Below are 21,153 nucleotides of genomic sequence, written 5' to 3' on the forward strand. Positions count from 1 at the left end.
GAGGAGAGAAGAGGAGAGAGGAGAGAGCAGTGGAGAGGAGAGAGCAGTAGAGAGGAGAGGAGAGGAGAGGAGAGGAGAGGAGAGGAGAGGAGAGGAGAGGAGAGGAGAGGAGAGGAGAGGAGAGGAGAGGAGAGGAGAGGAGAGGAGAGGAGAGGAGAGGAGAGAGCAGTGGAGAGGAGAGAGCAGTGGAGAGGAGAGAGCAGTAGAGAGGAGAGAGGAGGAGAGAGCAGTGGAGAGGAGAGGAGAGGAGAGGAGAGAGGAGAGGAGAGAGGAGAGGAGAGGAGAGGAGAGGAGAGGAGAGGAGAGGAGAGGAGAGGAGAGGAGAGGAGAGGAGAGGAGAGGAGAGGAGAGGAGAGGAGAGGAGAGGAGAGGAGAGGGAGAGGAGAGCAGTGGAGAGGAGAGAGCAGTAGAGAGGAGAGGGAGGAGAGAGCAGTGGAGAGGAGAGGAGAGGAGAGGAGAGGAGAGGAGAGGAGAGGAGAGGAGAGGAGAGGAGAGGAGAGGAGAGGAGAGGAGAGGAGAGGAGAGGAGAGGAGAGGAGAGGAGAGGAGAGGAGAGGAGAGGAGAGAGCAGTGGAGAGGAGAGAGTAAGTCACATAGTGATAGGATGAGTCCAGAAACAACCCCTAGCCACTTGTGGAGATCTGAGAGGATTGGAGAGGCTTAAGCCATATGGTGAGAACTCCACCTTGCCCTCTGATAGGCTAGATGAAGCTGTCACCATATTGCCTACACCTATCCTATCCAATCAGATCTCCACAAGTGGCTAGTGGGTAGGGGCTAGCGCTAGGGGTTGAGTGTGGACAAGCCCAAAGTCTCCTAGTGAACCATAATGGAGTTCAGAGAATGGATGGGATGGGGGAGTGTGAGTGCTGGATGAGACAGGATGGACTGCAGGGCAGGGCGGAAATGCAGGAGGACGACACTCCAGAGGTGTCATGGCCGCCCAGGCCGCTCACGCTCATGCCAGACATGCTGTTTAGGGCGCTCCAAGGCTTGTAATAACCTTCAGTTGGAAAACAGAGAGCGTTTTTAGTACAGTACAGCGCATGGCATTTTGAGTACAGTCACTGCAGAGCGTTTTGAGTACAGTACACTGCAGTGTGTTTTGGGTACAGTACACTGCAATGTGTTTTAAGCACACTGCATAGTGTTTTGAGTACAGTACACTGCTGAGTGTTGAGTACACTGCAGTGTTTTGAGTACACTACAGAGTGGTTTGAGTACAGTACACTGCTGAGTGTTGAGTGCACTGTAGTGTTTTGAGTACACTGCAGAGTGTTTTGAGTACAGTACACTGCAGAGTGTTTTGAGTACACTGCAGAGTGTTTTGAGTACAGTACACTGCAGAGTGTTTTGAGTACACTGCAGAGTGTTTTGAGTACAGTACACTGCAGAGTGTTTTGAGTACAGAACAAGACAATACCATGCAGCAGCTGGATGATGGACCCATGTCAGCATTGTCTGTCTCTGTATGTCGTTGTATTTCTTACAGCCTGTTGCTTTCTTGTTTTTGTTTTCTCCAAACACAAATGTCAACAGACTTCAGTGAGGTTAACAACACTGGTATTCTCCATGCATTGAGTGCATCAGATGTAGCAGTAGCTAGTTCAACAGCATGCATGCACAGGGTGGTACTGGAATGGTTTAGAGGAGCAGACATGTTGACATTCAACTAGGCCACCTGAGTGGGGAACACATTGTTGGTAGCTACAGTATATTGGAGAATATGTTGGCAGTGAACTACAGTATATTGGAGAATATGTTGGCAGTGAACTACAGTATATTGGAGAATATGTTGGCAGTGAACTACAGAATATTGGAGAATATGTTGGCAGTGAACCACAGAATATTGGAGAATATGTTGGCAGTGAACTACAGTATATTGGAGAATATGTTGGCAGTGAACTACAGAATATTGGAGAATATGTTGGCCGTGAACTACAGAATATTGGAGAATATGTTGGCAGTGAACTACAGTATATTGGAGAATATGTTGGCAGTGAACTACAGAATATTGGAGAATATGTTGGCAGTGAACTACAGTATATTGGAGAATATGTTGGCAGTGAACTACAGTATATTGGAGAATATGTTGGCCGTGAACTACAGAATATTGGAGAATATGTTGGCAGTGAACTACAGTATATTGGAGAATATGTTGGCAGTGAACTACAGTATATTGGAGAATATGTTGGCAGTGAACTACAGTATATTGGAGAATATGTTGGCAGTGAACTACAGTATATTGGAGAATATGTTGGCAGCGAACTACAGAATATTGGAGAATATGTTGGCAGTGAACTACAGTATATTGGAGAATATGTTGGCAGTGAACTACAGTATATTGGAGAATATGTTGGCAGTGAACTACAGTATATTGGAGAATATGTTGGCCGTGAAATACAGTATATTGGAGAATATGTTGGCAGTGAACTACAGTATATTGGAGAATATCTTGGCAGTGAACTACAGTATATTGGAGAATATCTTGGGAGTGAACTACAGTATATTGGAGAATATGTTGGCAGTGAACTACAGTATATTGGAGAATATGTTGGCAGTGAACTACAGTATATTGGAGAATATGTTGGCAGTGAACTACAGTATATTGGAGAATATGTTGGCCGTGAACTACAGTATATTGGAGAATATGTTGGCAGTGAACTACAGAATATTGGAGAATATGTTGGCAGTGAACTACAGAATATTGGAGAATATGTTGGCAGTGAACTACAGAATATTGGAGAATATGTTGGCCGTGAACTACAGAATATTGGAGAATATGTTGGCAGTGAACTACAGTATATTGGAGAATATGTTGGCAGTGAACTACAGAATATTGGAGAATATGTTGGCAGTGAACTACAGAATATTGGAGAATATGTTGGCAGTGAACTACAGTATATTGGAGAATATGTTGGCAGTGAACTACAGAATAATGAAGAATATGTTGGCCGTGAACTACAGAATATTGGAGAATATGTTGGCAGTGAACTACAGTATATTGGAGAATATGTTGGCAGTGAACTACAGTATATTGGAGAATATGTTGGCAGTGAACTACAGTATATTGGAGAATATGCTGGCCGTGAACTACAGTATATTGGAGAATATGTTGGCAGTGAACTACAGTATATTGGAGAATATGTTGGCAGTGAACTACAGAATATTGGAGAATATGTTGGCAGTGAACTACAGTATATTGGAGAATGTTGGCAGTGAACTACAGTATATTGGAGAATATGTTGGCAGTGAACTACAGTATATTGGAGAATATGTTGGCAGTGAACTACAGTATATTGGAGAATATGTTGGCAGTGAACTACAGTATATTGGAGAATATGTTGGCAGTGAACTACAGAATATTGGAGAATATCTTGGGAGTGAACTACAGGATATTGGAGAATATGTTGGCAGTGAACTACAGTATATTGGAGAATATGTTGGCCGTGAACTACAGTATATTGGAGAATATGTTGGCAGTGAACTACAGTATATTGGAGAATATCTTGGCAGTGAACTACAGTATATTGGAGAATATCTTGGCAGTGAACTACAGTATATTGGAGAATATGTTGGCAGTGAACTACAGTATATTGGAGAATATGTTGGCAGTGAACTACAGTATATTGGAGAATATGTTGGCAGTGAACTACAGTATATTGGAGAATATGTTGGCCGTGAACTACAGTATATTGGAGAATATGTTGGCAGTGAACTACAGAATATTGGAGAATATGTTGGCAGTGAACTACAGAATATTGGAGAATATGTTGGCCGTGAACTACAGAATATTGGAGAATATGTTGGCAGTGAACTACAGAATATTGGAGAATATGTTGGCAGTGAACTACAGTATATTGGAGAATATGTTGGCAGTGAACTACAGTATATTGGAGAATATGTTGGCAGTGAACTACAGTATATTGGAGAATATGTTGGCAGTGAACTACAGAATATTGGAGAATATTTTGGCAGTGAACTACAGTATATTGGAGAATATGTTGGCAGTGAACTACAGAATATTGGAGAATATGTTGGCCGTGAACTACAGAATATTGGAGAATATGTTGGCAGTGAACTACAGTATATTGGAGAATATGTTGGCAGTGAACTACAGAATATTGGAGAATATGTTGGCAGTGAACTACAGTATATTGGAGAATATGTTGGCAGTGAACTACAGTATATTGGAGAATATGTTGGCAGTGAACTACAGTATATTGGAGAATATGTTGGCAGTGAACTACAGTATATTGGAGAATATGTTGGCAGTGAACTACAGTATATTGGAGAATATGTTGGCAGTGAACTACAGTATATTGGAGAATATGTTGGCAGTGAACTACAGAATATTGGAGAATATCTTGGGAGTGAACTACAGGATATTGGAGAATATGTTGGCAGTGAACTACAGTATATTGGAGAATATCTTGGCAGTGAACTACAGTATATTGGAGAATATGTTGGCAGTGAACTACAGTATATTGGAGAATATGTTGGCAGTGAACTACAGTATATTGGAGAATATGTTGGCAGTGAACTACAGTATATTGGAGAATATGTTGGCCGTGAACTACAGTATATTGGAGAATATGTTGGCAGTGAACTACAGAATATTGGAGAATATGTTGGCAGTGAACTACAGAATATTGGAGAATATGTTGGCCGTGAACTACAGAATATTGGAGAATATGTTGGCAGTGAACTACAGTATATTGGAGAATATGTTGGCAGTGAACTACAGAATATTGGAGAATATGTTGGAAGTGAACTACAGTATATTGGAGAATATGTTGGCAGTGAACTACAGAATATTGGAGAATATGTTGGCAGTGAACTACAGTATATTGGAGAATATGTTGGCAGTGAACTACAGTATATTGGAGAATATGTTGGCAGTGAACTACAGAATATTGGAGAATATGTTGGCAGTGAACTACAGTATATTGGAGAATATGTTGGCCGTGAACTACAGTATATTGGAGAATATGTTGGCAGTGAAGTACAGTATATTGGAGAATATGTTGGCAGTGAACTACAGTATATTGGAGAATATGTTGGCCGTGAACTACAGAATATTGGAGAATATGTTGGCAGTGAACTACAGTATATTGGAGAATATGTTGGCAGTGAACTACAGTATATTGGAGAATATGTTGGCAGTGAACTACAATATATTGGAGAATATGTTGGCCGTGAACTACAGAATATTGGAGAATATGTTGGCCGTGAACTACAGAATATTGGAGAATATGTTGGCAGTGAACTACAGTATATTGGAGAATATGTTGGCAGTGAACTACAGAATATTGGAGAATATGTTGGCAGTGAACTACAAAATATTGGAGAATATGTTGGCAGTGAACTACAGTATATTGGAGAATATGTTGGCAGTGAACTACAGAATATTGGAGAATATGTTGGCCGTGAACTACAGAATATTGGAGAATATGTTGGCAGTGAACTACAGTATATTGGAGAATATGTTGGCAGTGAACTACAGAATATTGGAGAATATGTTGGCAGTGAACTACAGTATATTGGAGAATATGTTGGCCGTGAACTACAGTATATTGGAGAATATGTTGGCAGTGAACTACAGTATATTGGAGAATATGTTGGCAGTGAACGACAGAATATTGGAGAATATGTTGGCAGTGAACTACAGTATATTGGAGAATATGTTGGCAGTGAACTACAGTATATTGGAGAATATGTTGGCAGTGAACTACAGTATATTGGAGAATATGTTGGCAGTGAACTACAGTATATTGGAGAATATGTTGGCAGTGAACTACAGTATATTGGAGAATATGTTGGCAGTGAACTACAGTATATTGGAGAATATGTTGGCAGTGAACTACAGAATATTGGAGAATATGTTGGCAGTGAACTACAGAATATTGGAGAATATGTTGGCAGTGAACTACAGAATATTGGAGAATATGTTGGCAGTGAACTACAGAATATTGGAGAATATGTTGGCAGTGAACTACAGAATATTGGAGAATATGTTGGCAGTGAACTACAGTATATTGGAGAATATGTTGGCAGTGAACTACAGTATATTGGAGAATATGTTGGCCGTGAACTACAGTATATTGGAGAATATGTTGGCAGTGAACTACAGTATATTGGAGAATATGTTGGCAGTGAACTACAGAATATTGGAGAATATGTTGGCAGTGAACTACAGAATATTGGAGAATATGTTGGCAGTGAACTACAGTATATTGGAGAATATGTTGGCCGTGAACTACAGTATATTGGAGAATATGTTGGCAGTGAACTGCAGTATATTGGAGAATATGTTGGCCGTCTGCTACACTTTATTACGATTCTCCCTGTAGGCTTTGGGATTATGTCCCGTGTTCCATTTAACTAAGAGCCAAGGGCTGAATCCCCCAACTCTAGAAACTGAATGCCAACTTGAGGTTTTGCATAAATTAGGCATCGATGGCAATTGATTTGTTAGGTCACTGTTGGATCCAGCGCCAATAGAACAATGGCTTTGTGCTTGTAGATACCAGTTAAAATACAGACTGGAATAGAGTTGGTGTAGTCATGAATGATAAAAAAAAAAAGACAGACATTTAGAAGTATAATCATTGTTTATAGTGTTTGTTGTTTTCCAAATTTAGGGTTGGGCTTTTCATTTCACTCTGTCATGAGGCACCTTCACATAGCCCGTCATAAGCCATAGCCCCTCATAAGCCATAGGACTTCATAAGCCATAGGACTTCATAAGCCATAGGACTTCATAAGACATAGGACTTCATAAGCCATAGGACTTCATAAGACATAGGACTTCATATAAGCCATAGGACTTCATAAGCCATATGACTTCATAAGCCATAGGACTTCATAAGCCATAGGACTTCATAAGACATAGTACTTCATATAAGCCATAGGACTTCATAAGCCATATGACTTCATAAGCCATAGGACTTCATAAGCCATAGGACTTCATAAGACATAGGACTTCATAAGCCATAGGACTTCATAAGACATAGGACTTCATATAAGCCATAGGACTTCATAAGCCATATGACTTCATAAGCCATAGGACTTCATAAGACATAGGACTTCAAAAGCCATAGGACTTCATAAGCCTTTGTAAGCTATACTCTATTAGTGTTGTGCTCCATCACCACACTAATTACACCCATCAGCAAGAACGGGCATGCATCATAATGCTCATGACCAGCAGATTCCTAATCATCAGCAGGGTTCATCATGATTAGCATCAGTAGAACAAACATACATGATACAGCCAGTAAAACACAAACAAAACATACATCAACACTTTTTTCACAAGCACATTGTATTTCATATAAAAACATCTCAAATTGGTTGTCTTCCTTGTATAAAATATGGGAGGTATATTATGTATGGTGTGTATATATATTTGTATATACACCTACTCATTCAAGGGTTTTTCTTTATTTTTACAATTTTTTTTACATTGTAGAATAATAGTGAAGACATCAAAACTATGAAATAACACATATGGAATCATGTAGTAACCAAAAAAGTGTTAAACAAATCAAAATATATTTTATATTTGAGATTATTCAAATTGCCACCCTTTGCCTTGATGACAGCTTTGCACACTCTTGGCATTCTCTCAACCAGCTTCACTTGGAATGCTTTTCCAACAGTCTTGAAGGAGTTCCCACATATGCTGAGCACTTGTTGGCTGCTTTTCCTTCACTCTGCCGACCGACTGATCCCAAACCATCTCAATTGGGTTGAGGTCGGGGGATTGTGGAAGCCAGGTCATCTGATGCAGCACTCCATCACTCTCCTTCTTGGTAAAATAGCCTTTACACAACCTGGAGGTGTGTTGGGACATTGTCCTGTTGAAAAACAAATGATTATCCCACTAAGCCCAAACCAGATGGGATGGCATATCGCTGCAGAATGTTGTGGTAGCGATGCTGGTTAAGTGTGCCTTGAATTATAAATAAATCACTGACAGTGTCACCAGCAAAGAACCCCCACACCATCACACCTCCTCCTCCATGCTTCACGGTGGTAACCATACATGCGAAAATCATCCGTTCACCTACTCTGCATCTCACAAAAATCTCAAATTTGGACTCATCAGACCAAAGGACAGATTTCCACCGGTCTAATGTCCATTGCTCGTGTTTCTTGGCCCAAGCAAGTCTCTTCTTATTATTGGTGTCCTTTAGTAGTGGTTTCTTTGCAGTAATTTGACCATGAAGGCCTGATTCACGCAGTCCCCTCTGAATAGTTGATGTTGAGATGTGTCTGTTACTTGAACTCTGTGAAGCATTTATTTGGGCTGCAATTTCTGAGGCTGGTAACTCTAATGAACTTATCCTCTGCAGCAAAGGTAACTCTGGGTCTTCCTTCCCTGTGGCGGTCCTCATGAGAGCCAGTTTCATTATAGTGATTGATGGTTTTTGCGACTGCACTTGAAGAAACGTTCAAAGTTCTTGAAATGTTCTGGATTGACTGATCTTCATGTCTTAAAGTAATGATGGACTGTCGTTTCTCTATGTTTATTTGAGCTGTTCTTGCCATAATATGGACTTGGTCTTTTACCAAATAGGGCTATCTTCTGTATAAAACCCCTACCTTGTCACATCACAACTGATTGGCTCAAACTCGTTAAGAAGGAAAGAAATTCCACAAATGAACTTTTAACAAGGCACACCTGTTAATTAAAATGCATTCCAGGTGACTTCCTCATGAAGCTGGTTGAGAGAATGCCAAGAGTGTGCAAAGCTGTCATCAAGGTAAAGGGTGGCTACTTTGAAGAATCTCAAATATAAAATATATTTTGATCTGTTTAACACTTTTTTTGGTTACTACATGATTTCATATGTGTTATTTCATAGTTTTGATGTCTTCACTATTATTCTACAATGTAGATTTTTTTATTTATTTTTTAAGAAAAACCCTGGAATGAGCAGGTGTGTCCAAATTTCTGACTGTTACTGTATATATATATATATATTATAGATGGGGTTGTTCTTACAGAACAGATTAGGATTATATCCAATACTGTTTCAGTCAGTGTGAACTATAGGATTATATACAATACTGTAGTTTTAGACAAGACTGACTTTATGACCAAAATGATCCTATTTACACTTTGTAGTACATTTTGACACTAGAATAAATGTTTCTGACTCATATCGATGCCACATAGGCCGTTTTAAACCAGAGAAGTTGGTTCTAAGGGGTAGTTGACCTTTAAAAGGGAAAGGATCATTGGATTATGTCTGATTACTTCTTACAGTATTTCTCTCTGCATCCCAAATGGCACCCTATCCCATACGTAGTGCGTTACTTTAGGGCCCTGATCAACAGTAGTGCGCTGTAAAGGGAACAGGGTACCATTTGGGATGCAAGACTTGTCCCTTTACACCGTTTCAATCTGATGATGTCATGGGCTCTCCAGTAATGGCCACTAATGTCCTGACCTTCATTTTTTTTGCAGAAGTATTTTTTAGAACTCAGACTTTCGTAGATTAGTCTTTAAAAAAAAAACTGTTAAGCTCCAAAATTTATTTTCCCAAAAAATGTTATGCTTCATTTTTTTACTTGATTTACTACATTGTTTTTCAATGGGAAAAGTTTCCGAACTGGCTGGATCTGGAGGGCGTCTTTAATGACACATCATGTTCTAAGGAGTTCAGAGCTACAGTAGTTACAAATATCATCTACAAAGACGTTTCAAAACCTTGTTGCTCAAAAGAAAGACAAAACCTTTGTAAAGTGACCGCTGTCTATTGTTAGGAGGAGAGGTCAAACCAGAATGCAGATCTATAACATGTGACAGTTGGGGGGTGGGTGGGGTGGGGGGGGGGGGGGGGGGGGGGGTAGAGCAAAGGCTGGGATAACAACCTTGTGTAGGTTTCCTGGTGCGTGTGTGTGTGTGTGAGTGATGTCACCAGCATAGCCGCGAGAAGCAGGGGTGCTGAGGGTGCTGTAGTGAACCCTGATAAATCAGAATTGTACCAAATATTAAGAAAAAAATGTATGCATTTAAAGCTCAATTTTAAAGCTCAATTGGTAGAGCACGGCGCTTGTAACGCCAGGGTAGTGGGTTCGATCCCCGGGACCACCCATACGAAAAAATGTATGCGCACATGACTGTAAGTCGCTTTGGATAAAAGTGTCTGCTAAATGGCATATTATATTATATATTTTATTATAAAGTAGTGCACTGGGCCTTTACTAGTTATTTCTGTGCCCACCCCTTATAAAAAATGTGCAGCACCCCCACCCCCAAACACCTTCCCGCGGCTGTGTGTGTGTGTGTGTGTGTGTGTGTATGCGTGTGTGTGTGTGTATGTGTGTGCGTGTGTGTGTGCGTCAAATGCATGTGCACATGCACGTGTTGGACCACAGGTTGACATTGTGTACTGTATGTATGATTATGAGAAATCAAGTCGTAGGGAAAGCAACACGTTTGACAGCGGCCTGTGTTTGGCTGTTACAGTACGTAACTCTCCTCCTTCCTCCCCCTGTGTGGTTGGGCTGTGTTTGGCTGTTACTGTAGGTGTACGTACCCCTCCTGTCTCTACCCCCTGTGTGGTTGGGCCGTTCTGCAGCTGTGGTGACGAGACAACAAGGCCGTTCTCTCTCACTGGGGCTGAAGATCTCCTCTGGCGAGATGGCCTGGTCTATATGAGGACAGTCCTCGTTGGCTAGAGCTGCGTTGGCCGCCTCCCCATTCAGCTTGGAATCTTCAGACAGACACACAGGAGATTCCATAGAATTAGAATTAGAACAGGAGATTCCATAGAATTAGAATTAGAAAAGGAGATTCCATAGAAATATAATTAGAACAGGAGATTCCATAGAAATAGAATCAGAACAGGATATTCCATAGAAAAATAATTAGAACAGGAGATTCCATGGAAATATAATTAGAACAGGAGATTCCATAGAAATAGAATCAGAACAGGAGATTCCATAGAAATAGAATCAGAACAGGAGATTCCATAGAAAAAGAATTAGAACAGGAGATTCCATGGAAATATAATTAGAACAGGAGATTCCATAGAAATATAATTAGAACAGGAGATTCCATAGAAATAGAATTAGAACAGGATATTCCATAGAAATAGAATCAGAACAGGAGATTCCATAGAAAAAGAATTAGAACAGGAGATTCCATAGAAAAAGAATTAGAACAGGAGATTCCATGGAAATATAATTAGAACAGGAGATTCCATAGAAATATAATTAGAACAGGAGATTCCATTGAAATAGAATTAGAACAGGAGATTCCATAGAAATATAATTAGAACAGGAGATTCCATAGAAATAGAATCAGAACAGGAGATTCCATAGAAAAAGAATTAGAACAGGAGATTCCATGGAAATATAATTAGAACAGGAGATTCCATAGAAATAGAATCAGAACAGGAGATTCCATAGAAAAAGAATTAGAACAGGAGATTCCATGGAAATATAATTAGAACAGGAGATTCCATAGAAATAGAATCAGAACAGGAGATTCCATAGAAATAGAATCAGAACAGGATATTCCATAGAAAAAGAATTAGAACAGGAGATTCCATGGAAATATAATTAGAACAGGAGATTCCATAGAAATATAATTAGAACAGGAGATTCCATAGAAATAGAATTAGAACAGGAGATTCCATAGAAATAGAATCAGAACAGGAGATTCCATAGAAAAAGAATTAGAACAGGAGATTCCATGGAAATAGAATTAGAACAGGAGATTCCATAGAAATAGAATCAGAACAGGAGATTCCATAGAAATAGAATCAGAACAGGAGATTCCATGGAAATATAATTAGAACAGGAGATTCCATAGAAATAGAATCAGAACAGGAGATTCCATAGAAATAGAATTAGAACAGGAGATTCCATATAAATAGAATCAGAACAGGAGATTCCTTAGCAATATAATTAGAACAGGAGATTCCATGGAAATAGAATCAGAACAGGAGATTCCGTAGAAGTAGAATTAGCACAGGAGATTCCGTAGAAGTAGAATTAGAACAGGAGATTCCATAGAAATAGAATCAGAACAGGAGATTCCATAGAAATAGAATTAGAACAGGAGATTCCATAGAAGTAGAATCAGAACAGGAGATTCCGTAGAAGTAGAATTAGAACAGGAGATTCCGTAGAAGTAGAATCAGAACAGGATATTCCATAGAAATAGAATCAGAACAGGAGATTCCATAGAAAAAGAATTAGAACAGGAGATTCCATGGAAATAGAATTAGAACAGGAGATTCCATAGAAATAGAATCAGAACAGGAGATTCCATAGAAATAGAATTAGAACAGGAGATTCCATAGAAGTAGAATCAGAACAGGAGATTCCGTAGAAGTAGAATCAGAACAGGAGATTCCATAGAAAAAGAATCAGAACAGGAGATTCCATAGAAATAGAATTAGAACAGGAGATTCCATAGAAAAAGAATCAGAACAGGAGATTCCATAGAAATAGAATTAGAACAGGAGATTCCGTAGAAGTAAAATTAGAACAGGAGATTCCATAGAAATAGAATCAGAACAGGAGATTCCATAGAAATAGAATTAGAACAGGAGATTCCATAGAAATAGAATCAGAACAGGAGATTCCGTAGAAGTAGAATTAGAACAGGAGATTCCATAGAAATAGAATCAGAACAGGAGATTCCATGGAAATAGAATCAGAACAGGAGATTCCATAGAAATTGAATTAGAACAGGGGATTCCATAGAAATAGAATTAGAACAGGAGATTCCATAGAAATAGAATTAGAACAGGAGATTCCATAGAAATAGAATCAGAACAGGGGATTCCATAGAAATAGAATTAGAACAGGAGATTCCATAGAAATATAATTAGAACAGGAGATTCCATAGAAATAGAATCAGAACAGGAGATTCCATAGAAATAGAATTAGAAGACTTACAAGAGCATTAGAACATATATCTAGGAGATACAGACAACAGGGTCAAACACTCTGATCAAATAAAGAATTTGAAATGCTGCTTGTCCAATTGCCCAACGAGAGACCAGAGCAGAGTACTGCAACAATTAGATATATGGACATCCAATTCAATTCAATACAACATCATTCATTCCCTCAGAGGCTAACCTCTCTTTAATCAGTGCTGAGGTCTGGCTAAAGTTAATCATATGTGGTTTAGTAACAAACAACAACATTACCAGCTTAAAGGTGCTACACATAGGATTTTTATTTTTTATTATTGCAATTTCAGAAAATGTCCATAATATATCTACATTAATAGTGGAATGATAGTGTTTCAGAGTGTTACTTACCCGCCAGTGTTGTGATTGGCTGTGATTTTCGCCTATTGATTTCTCCCACCGGAGAGGCACCTGTTGTCAAAATGGGAAAGCTGTTTTGACTTTGTGGCTGTGTTATCTAGTGGAAATCGGGTCAAGTGACCAATGTAGAAATCGTAATTTCCTGCTTAAAAAAAATTCTACAATGTTAGCTCAAATTAAGTTTATGTGAGAAAACAACAACTGAATAGTGTAGAATCATTGTACCATCTAAATCGCTGGGAAATATCTTTTGAATAACAAAAAATATTGTTTTGCCAGCTGTTTGAAGCTGTTGGACGAAAACCGAAAGTAAAAAGGGGGGGATTTGTTTTGAATGGAGCTTAGACATGGGGGAAAAACTCTTGGTGTAGCTCCTTTCATTATCCCACTTTGAAAATCTTAGAAGATGGTGTACAAAAGCTTTATGTCATATCCTTGCACGCTTTCTGCTACATTCTGTACTGCACATATCCTTGCACGCTTCGAATCAAATATTACCGACTGTCTAAATCAATTACAATAGCACTGCTTTGGACAGTCAACCGTAGGATTTGAAGCATGCTACAGTGGGATACGTTACAGTGTGTGCAGTAGTGGTGGTGGAGATGGTGTCTGGACTCGGATGGTTGGTGGGTGTGGTGGCGGGTGCATTTTAGTATGGTACGTGGGATGACGTCGACGTGAGAAAAGTATGTTAGCCTTAAAAACATCAAACCCACTCGACTTGACGAGTAGCAGCTTAGCACCTCAGTAAGCACCTGTTAAGTTGCCTGCATTCAAATGATCAGCGCAAGTTAATGTGTGCCATGCGATTGCTAAGTGTCCAGTACTTAACTTGACGCTATATAACTTTAAATGCCTACGATAACACTGAACTCTAAGTCGCTCTTACTCTTTTGTAGTAAAATTGTAATAGTTACCACAGTAACAACATTTCTGTTATTGATGCCAAATTACTCCCAACGACAACAATCACTTAACTTCATACCTGTCCTTGGTTTATAGAATCCCCTTGCATATCTTTACATGACCTTTGGCGGCAGGTAGCTTAGTGGGTAAGAGCGTTGTGCCAGTAACCGAAAGGTCGCTGGTTCTAATCCCCGAGCCGACTAGGTGAAAAATCTGTCGATGTGCCCTTAAGCAAGGCACTTAACCCTAATTGCTCCTGTAAGTCGCTCTGGATAAGAGCGTCTGCTAAATGACTAAAATGTAAATGTAAAAAATGTAAGCCCCCTTACACATCCTATGCATCCTCATTACATCATTATTACTATAGAGGTGTGGGTGACACGGATGCAGACGCCAGACCGGCTGTGAGAGTGCTAGGAAGGCGGCAGCGAGTCATGGGCTACGTCCCGAGGGCTACATCCCAAGCTGCTAGGCATACAGCTTATTGATCCTTAAATGAGAGATTCAGTTGTTTAATCGGAAAGTGGCTGAGTCACCTGATTGAGCCACTGGGAGTAGAGGGAGGGCGTCTACAGACAAACAGTGAGACAGCAGTGAGACAGCAGTGAGACAAACAGTGAGACAGCAGTGAGACAGCAGTGAGACAAACAGTGAGACAGCAGTGAGACAAACAGTGAGACAGTAGTGAGACAGCAGTGAGACAGCAGTGAGACAGCAGTGAGACAAACAGTGAGACAGCAGTGAGACAGCAGTGAGACAAACAGTGAGACAAACAGTGAGACAAACAGTGAGACAGCAGTGAGACAGCAGCGAGACAAACAGTGAGACAGCAGTGAGACAAACAGTGAAACAAACAGAGACAAACAGTGAGACAGCTGAACAGCAGGATGTTGCAGGAGAGTTGACCACATAAATGAGAGGAGAGGAGAGGAGAGGAGAGGAGAGGAGAGGAGAGGAGAGGAGAGGAGAGGAGAGGAGAGGAGAGGAGAGGAGAGGAGAGGAGAGGAGTGGAGTGGAGAGGAGAGAGCAGTGGAGAGAGCAGTGGAGAGGAGACAGCAGTAGAGAGGAGAGGAGAGGAGAGGAGAGGAGAGGAGAGGAGAGGAGAGGAGAGGAGAGGAGAGGAGAGGAGAGGAGAGGAGAGGAGAGGAGAGGAGAGGAGAGGAGAGAGTCCTTACCTGGAAACTTTACTTCGAAGACGTCGTCGTGTGTCAGAGACATGTTTTGAGCCAGAGCCAAAACGGGGTGGACTAAGTTCGGGCTTTCAGGAAGGAGCAGTGCTTTATGGGGCGTTGGAGAAGAGTTGATGCTGGACTTACAGTAGTTGGGTGATCCTGGTTGGGGTGCTCGGGGGATATGCTTGTTCTTCTTCTTTGGTAGCTTCTGCTTCGCCATAGCCAGAGAGTAATACATTCCAAAGTTGTTGACGATCACGGGGACGGGCATGGCGATGGTCAGTACACCCGACAGGGCGCACAGTGCGCCGACAAGCATGCCCGACCACGTCTGGGGGTACATGTCGCCGTAGCCAAGGGTCGTCATGGTAACAACGGCCCACCAGAATCCGATGGGGATGTTCTTGAAGTGCGTGTGCTCGCTGGCGCGCGGGTCGGTCGGGTCTGCCCCCATCCGTTCGGCGTAGTAGATCATCGTGGCGAAGATGAGAACTCCCAGGGCGAGGAAGATGATGAGGAGGAGGAACTCATTGGTGCTAGCTCGTAACGTGTGACCCAGAACCCTCAGGCCCACGAAGTGACGGGTCAGCTTGAAGATACGCAGGATCCTGACAAACCTCACCACTCTGAGAAAACCCAAAACATCCTTAGCCGCTTTAGACGACAGCCCGCTCAGCCCGACCTCCAGGTAAAACGGTAAGATAGCCACGAAGTCGATAACGTTGAGAGCTTTCTTCATGAACTCCATCTTGTCCGGACAGAATATGACTCGCATCATGAACTCAAAGGTAAACCAGCCCACGCAGACGCCCTCGATGTAGGTGAGGTAGACCACCGTCTCCGTCTCCTGGTAGACATGCTCCACCGTCACATTATCCACCAGCTCCAGCTCGGTGCGGTTCACGATGGGGTTGAAGAACTCGTGGGTCTCCAGGCAGAAGGTGGAGATGGACACCAGGATGAAGAACAGAGAGGCCAGGGCTATCCACTGTGGAGGAGGGGAGCAGAGAAAAACAGATATAAGGAGTTCGGGAGGGGAGAGGGGAGGAGAGAGGAGAGAGGGGAGGAGAGAGAGGGGAGGAGAGAGGAGAGGAGAGAGGGGGGGAGAGGAGAGGGGAAAGGGGAGGGGAGGAGAGAGAGGGGAGGAGAGAGGAGAGGAGAGAGATGGGAGGAGAGAGGAGAGAGGGCAGGGGAGGAGAGAGGGGAGGAGAGAGAGGGGGGGAGGGGAGGGGAGGAGAGAGAGGGGAGGAGAGGAGAGAGGGGAGAGGAGGGGAAGAGAGAGGGGAGAGGGGAGAGAGGAGAGAGGGGAGGAGAGAGGGGAGGAGAGAGGGGAGAGGGGAGGAGAGAGGAGCTGGGGAGAGGGGAGGAGAGAGGAGAGAGAGGGGGAGGAGAGGGGAGGGGAGAGGAGAGAGGGGAGAGGAGAGAGGGGAGAGGGGAGAGGAGAGAGGAGAGAGAGGAGGGGAGAGGAGAGAGGGGAGGAGAGAGGGGAGAGGGGAGGAAAGAGGAGAGAGAGAGGGGAGAGGGGAGGAGAGAGGAGAGAGAGGAGGAGAGAGGGGAGGGAAGGGGAGGAGAGAGGGGAGAGGAGAGGAGAGAGTAGAGAGAGGAGGAGAGAGGGGGAGAGAGAGGAGAGGAGAGAGTAGAGAGAGTAGGAGAGAGGGGAGAGGAGGAGAGAGGAAAGGAGAGAGGGGAGGGGAGGAGAGAGGGGAGGAGAGGGGGGAGAGGGGAGGAGAGAGGAGAGAGAGGAGGAGAGAGGGGAGAGGGGAGGGAAGGGGAGGAGAGAGGGGAGAGGAGGACAGAGGGGAGAGGAAAGGAGAGAGGGGAGGGGAGGGGAGAGGGGAGGAGAGAGGGGAGAGAGGAGGAGAGAGGGGAGAGGGGAGGAGAGAGGGGAGAGGGGAGGAGAGAGGAGAGAGGGGAGGAGAGAGGAGAGAGGGGAGGAGAGAGGAGAGAGAGGAGGAGAGAGGGGAGAGGGGAAGGGAGGAGAGAGGGGAGAGGAGAGGAGAGAGAGTAGGACAGAGGGGAGAGGAGGACAGAGGGGAGAGGGAAGGAGAGAGGGGAGGGGAGGAGAGAGCTACTGACTCAACTCAACACTATACATGTCAGCTACCACAGCAAGTGAAATGACTGCAACACTTAACAAAGAGCGGCAGCCAGTTTCAGAGTGGGTAGCAAGAAATGTTAGTCCTAAATATTTCTAAAACTAAAAGCATTGTGTTTGGGACAAATCATTCACTGAACCCTAAACTTCAAATAAATCTTGTAATGAATCATGTGGAAATTGAGCAAGTTGAGGAGACTAAACTGCTTGGAGTAACCCTGGATTGTAAACTGTCATGGTCAAAACATATTGATGCAACTGTAGCTAAGATGGGGAGAGGTCTGTCCATAATAAATCTCTGCTCTGCTTTCTTAACACCACTATCAACAAGGCAGGTCCTACAGGCCCTAGTTTTGTCGCACCTGGACTACTATCCAGTCGTGTGGTAAGGTGCCACAAATTACAATTGGCCCAGAACAGAACAACACAGCTGGCCCTTAAATGTACGCTGAGAGTGTGTGTGTGTGTGTGTGTGTGTGTGGTGTGTGGTGTGTGGTGTGTGGTGTGTGTGTGTGTGTGTGTGTGTGTGTGTGTGTGTTGCTAAGTGAGAAAAGTCTGGGTATGATTGAAGTGGAGGGGATTCTTTATACTCCAGTGAGTTAATGCAACACACACACACAGCATCAGCTAAAATGAAGCCCCTGGTCTCCTGCCCCCTGAAGAACTGAAGCCCTCTTCCCCTGGTCTCCTACCCCCTGAAGAACTGAAGCCCTCTTCCCCTGGTCTCCTACCCCCTGAAGAACTGAAACCCTCTTCCCCTGGTCTCCTACCCCCTGAAGAACTGAAACCCTCTTCCCCTGGTCTCCTACCCCCTGAAGAACTGAAGCCCTCTTCCCCTGGTCTCCTACCCCCTGAAGAACTGAAGCCCTCTTCCCCTGGTCTCCTACCCCCTGAAGAACTGAAGCCCTCTTCCCCTGGTCTCCTACCCCCTGAAGAACTGAAGCCCTCTTCCCCTCGTCTCCTACCCCCTGAAGAACTGAAGCCCTCTTCCCCTGGTCTCCTACCCCCTGAAGAACTGAAGCCCTCTTCCCCTGGTCTCCTACCCCTGAAGAAATGAAGCCCTCTTCCCCTGGTCTCCTACCCCTGAAGAAATGAAGCCCTCTTCCCCTGGTCTCCTACCCCTGAAGAACTGAAGCCCTCTTCCCCTCGTCTCCTACCCCCTGAAGAACTGAAGCCCTCTTCCCCTGGTCTCCTACCCCCTGAAGAACTGAAGCCCTCTTCCCCTGGTCTCCTACCCCCTGAAGAACTGAAGCCCTCTTCCCCTGGTCTCCTACCCCCTGAAGAACTGAAGCCCTCTTCCCCTGGTCTCCTACCCCCTGAAGAACTGAAACCCTCTTCCCCTGGTCTCCTACCCCCTGAAGAACTGAAGCCCTCTTCCCCTGGTCTCCTACCCCCTGAAGAACTGAAGCCCTCTTCCCCTGGTCTCCTACCCCCTGAAGAACTGAAGCCCTCTTCCCCTGGTCTCCTACCCCCTGAAGAACTGAAGCCCTCCTCCCCTGGTCTCCTACCCCCTGAAGAACTGAAACCCTCTTCCCCTGGTCTCCTACCCCCTGAAGAACTGAAGCCCTCTTCCCCTGGTCTCCTACCCCCTGAAGAACTGAAGCCCTCTTCCCCTGGTCTCCTGCCCCCTGAAGAACTGAAGCCCTCTTCCCCTGGTCTCCTACCCCCTGAAGAACTGAAGCCCTCTTCCCCTGGTCTCCTACCCCCTGAAGAACTGAAGCCCTCTTCCCCTGGTCTCCTACCCCCTGAAGAACTGAAGCCCTCTTCCCCTGGTCTCCTACCCCTGAAGAACTGAAGCCCTCTTCATTACTGTGTGTAGACTAGATTACATTTTCAGTTCTGATTAATGTGTAACTCCATGTCTCTGCTGTTTGTGTTTACAGCGAAGACCCCTCCTGTTCCCTGATTAAGAGGTGATGACCACTCCACTACCACTGTCAACTCTCTCCTGACATGAACTGAAGCCATGTCCCATGTGCCCTCATCCACTGGAGCATTGAATGTTTTCTCTCCAAGCACTGTGAGTAGCCCAGTCAATGTTATTTCATTACTGTGTTCCCAGTCAAATCCTGTCCTGCCCTCAGTGGAAGAGTTGAGCCTTTCTCCAACACCCTCCATCCACGAGCCTGTCCTGTCCTGAAGTCAAGCCTTTGAAGACATCAACCCCTGTCCTGTCCTGTCCTGTCCTGAAGTCAAGCCTCTGAAGACATCAACCCCTGTCCTGTCCTGATGTCAAGCCTCTGAAGACATCAACCCCTGTCCTGTCTTGTCCTGAAGTCAAGCCTTTGAAGACATCAACCCCTGTCCTGTCCTGATGTCAAGCCTCTGAAGACATCAACCCCTGTCCTGTCCTGTCCTGAAGTCAAGCCTTTGAAGACATCAACCCCTGTCCTGTCCTGAAGTCAAGCCTCCGAAGACATCAACCTCTGTCCTGTCCTGTCCTGAAGTCAAGCCTCTGAAGACATCAACCCCTGTCCTGTCCTGTCCTGAAGTCAAGCCTCTGAAGACATCAACCCCTGTCCTGTCCTGAAGTCAAGCCTCTGAAGACATCAACCCCTGTCCTGTCCTGTCCTGAAGTCAAGCCTCTGAAGACATCAACCCCTGTCCTGTCCTGTCCTGATGTCAAGCCTCTGAAGTCATCAACAGAGAGATCCTTGATGAAAACCTGCTCCAGAGCGCTCCGGATCTCAGACTGGGGCGAAGTTTCACCTTCCAACAGGACAACGATCCTAAGCACACAGCCAAGACAACGCAGGAGTGGCTTCGGGACAAGTCTCTGAAAGTCCTTAAGTGGCCCGGACTTGAACCCAATCTAACATCTCTGGAGAGACCTGAAAAGACGCTCCCCATCCAACCTGACAGAGGTTGAGAGGATCTGCAGAGAAGAATGGGAGAAAGACTCGAGGCTGTAATCGCTGCCAAAGGTGCTTCAACAAAGTACTGAGCAAAGGGTCTGAATACTTATGTAAATGTGATATTTCCATTTTTGCTTTGTCATTATGGGGTACTGTGTGTAGATTGATGAGTGAAAAAAAAAACAATTTAATCAATTTTAGAATAAGGCAGTAACGTAACAAAATGAGGAAAAAGACAAGGGGTCTGAATACTTTCCGACTGCACTATTAAAGTAGTGAAAACTGTGGTATCTGGTCCCATGTTACTGCAAGCCATGACTTCATCCAGCTGGTGACTCTACAAACTGGTGGAGGTATTTGCTTTTTGCTTTGATAGTTTCAGCTTATGTTGTGCCCAATATAAATGAATGATAAATTATGTATTATTCTAAATAAGAATATAATATGTTTCTGAATACTTCTAAATTAATGTGGATGCTATCATGATTACAGATATTCATGAATTAATCGCGAATAATGATGAGTGAGAAAGTTACAAGACGCACAAATATCATACCCCCAAGACATGCTAACCTTTCACCGTTACAATAACAGGGGAGGTTAGCATTTTGGGGGTGGTATGATATTTATGCCTCTGTAATTTTCTCACTCATCAATATTCACGATTAATTCATGATTATCCGTTATCATGGTAGCATCCACAATGAAGATTAATTAATTAATTATCCTTTATCATGAAGAAGTATAATTCCAAAAATGCTATATATACATTTTCAAAAATGTTGGTAAATTAGCTTTTATTGTTTAAAATAAATT

General features: G+C 43.4%; 1 protein-coding gene across 1 annotated transcript in view; it reads right to left on the bottom strand.

The window, feature by feature from the left end:
* Positions 1 to 835: 835 nt before the first annotated feature.
* Positions 836 to 21,153, bottom strand: part of LOC311134587 (voltage-gated potassium channel KCNC1-like) — a gene marked incomplete at both ends in the record, with an annotated part of 40,269 nt that continues 19,951 nt past the window's right edge. Inside the window, 3 exons of the mRNA XM_084168322.1 lie at positions 836 to 1,002; positions 10,553 to 10,729; positions 15,391 to 16,375. Coding sequence (XP_084024448.1) covers positions 836 to 1,002; positions 10,553 to 10,729; positions 15,391 to 16,375 — 1,329 coding nt within the window. The remainder of the gene's footprint in view (positions 1,003 to 10,552; positions 10,730 to 15,390; positions 16,376 to 21,153) is intronic.

Source organism: Coregonus lavaretus, assembly GCF_964263955.1.
Source record: "Coregonus lavaretus genome assembly, chromosome: 9".
NCBI classification, from domain to species: Eukaryota; Metazoa; Chordata; class Actinopteri; order Salmoniformes; family Salmonidae; genus Coregonus; species Coregonus lavaretus.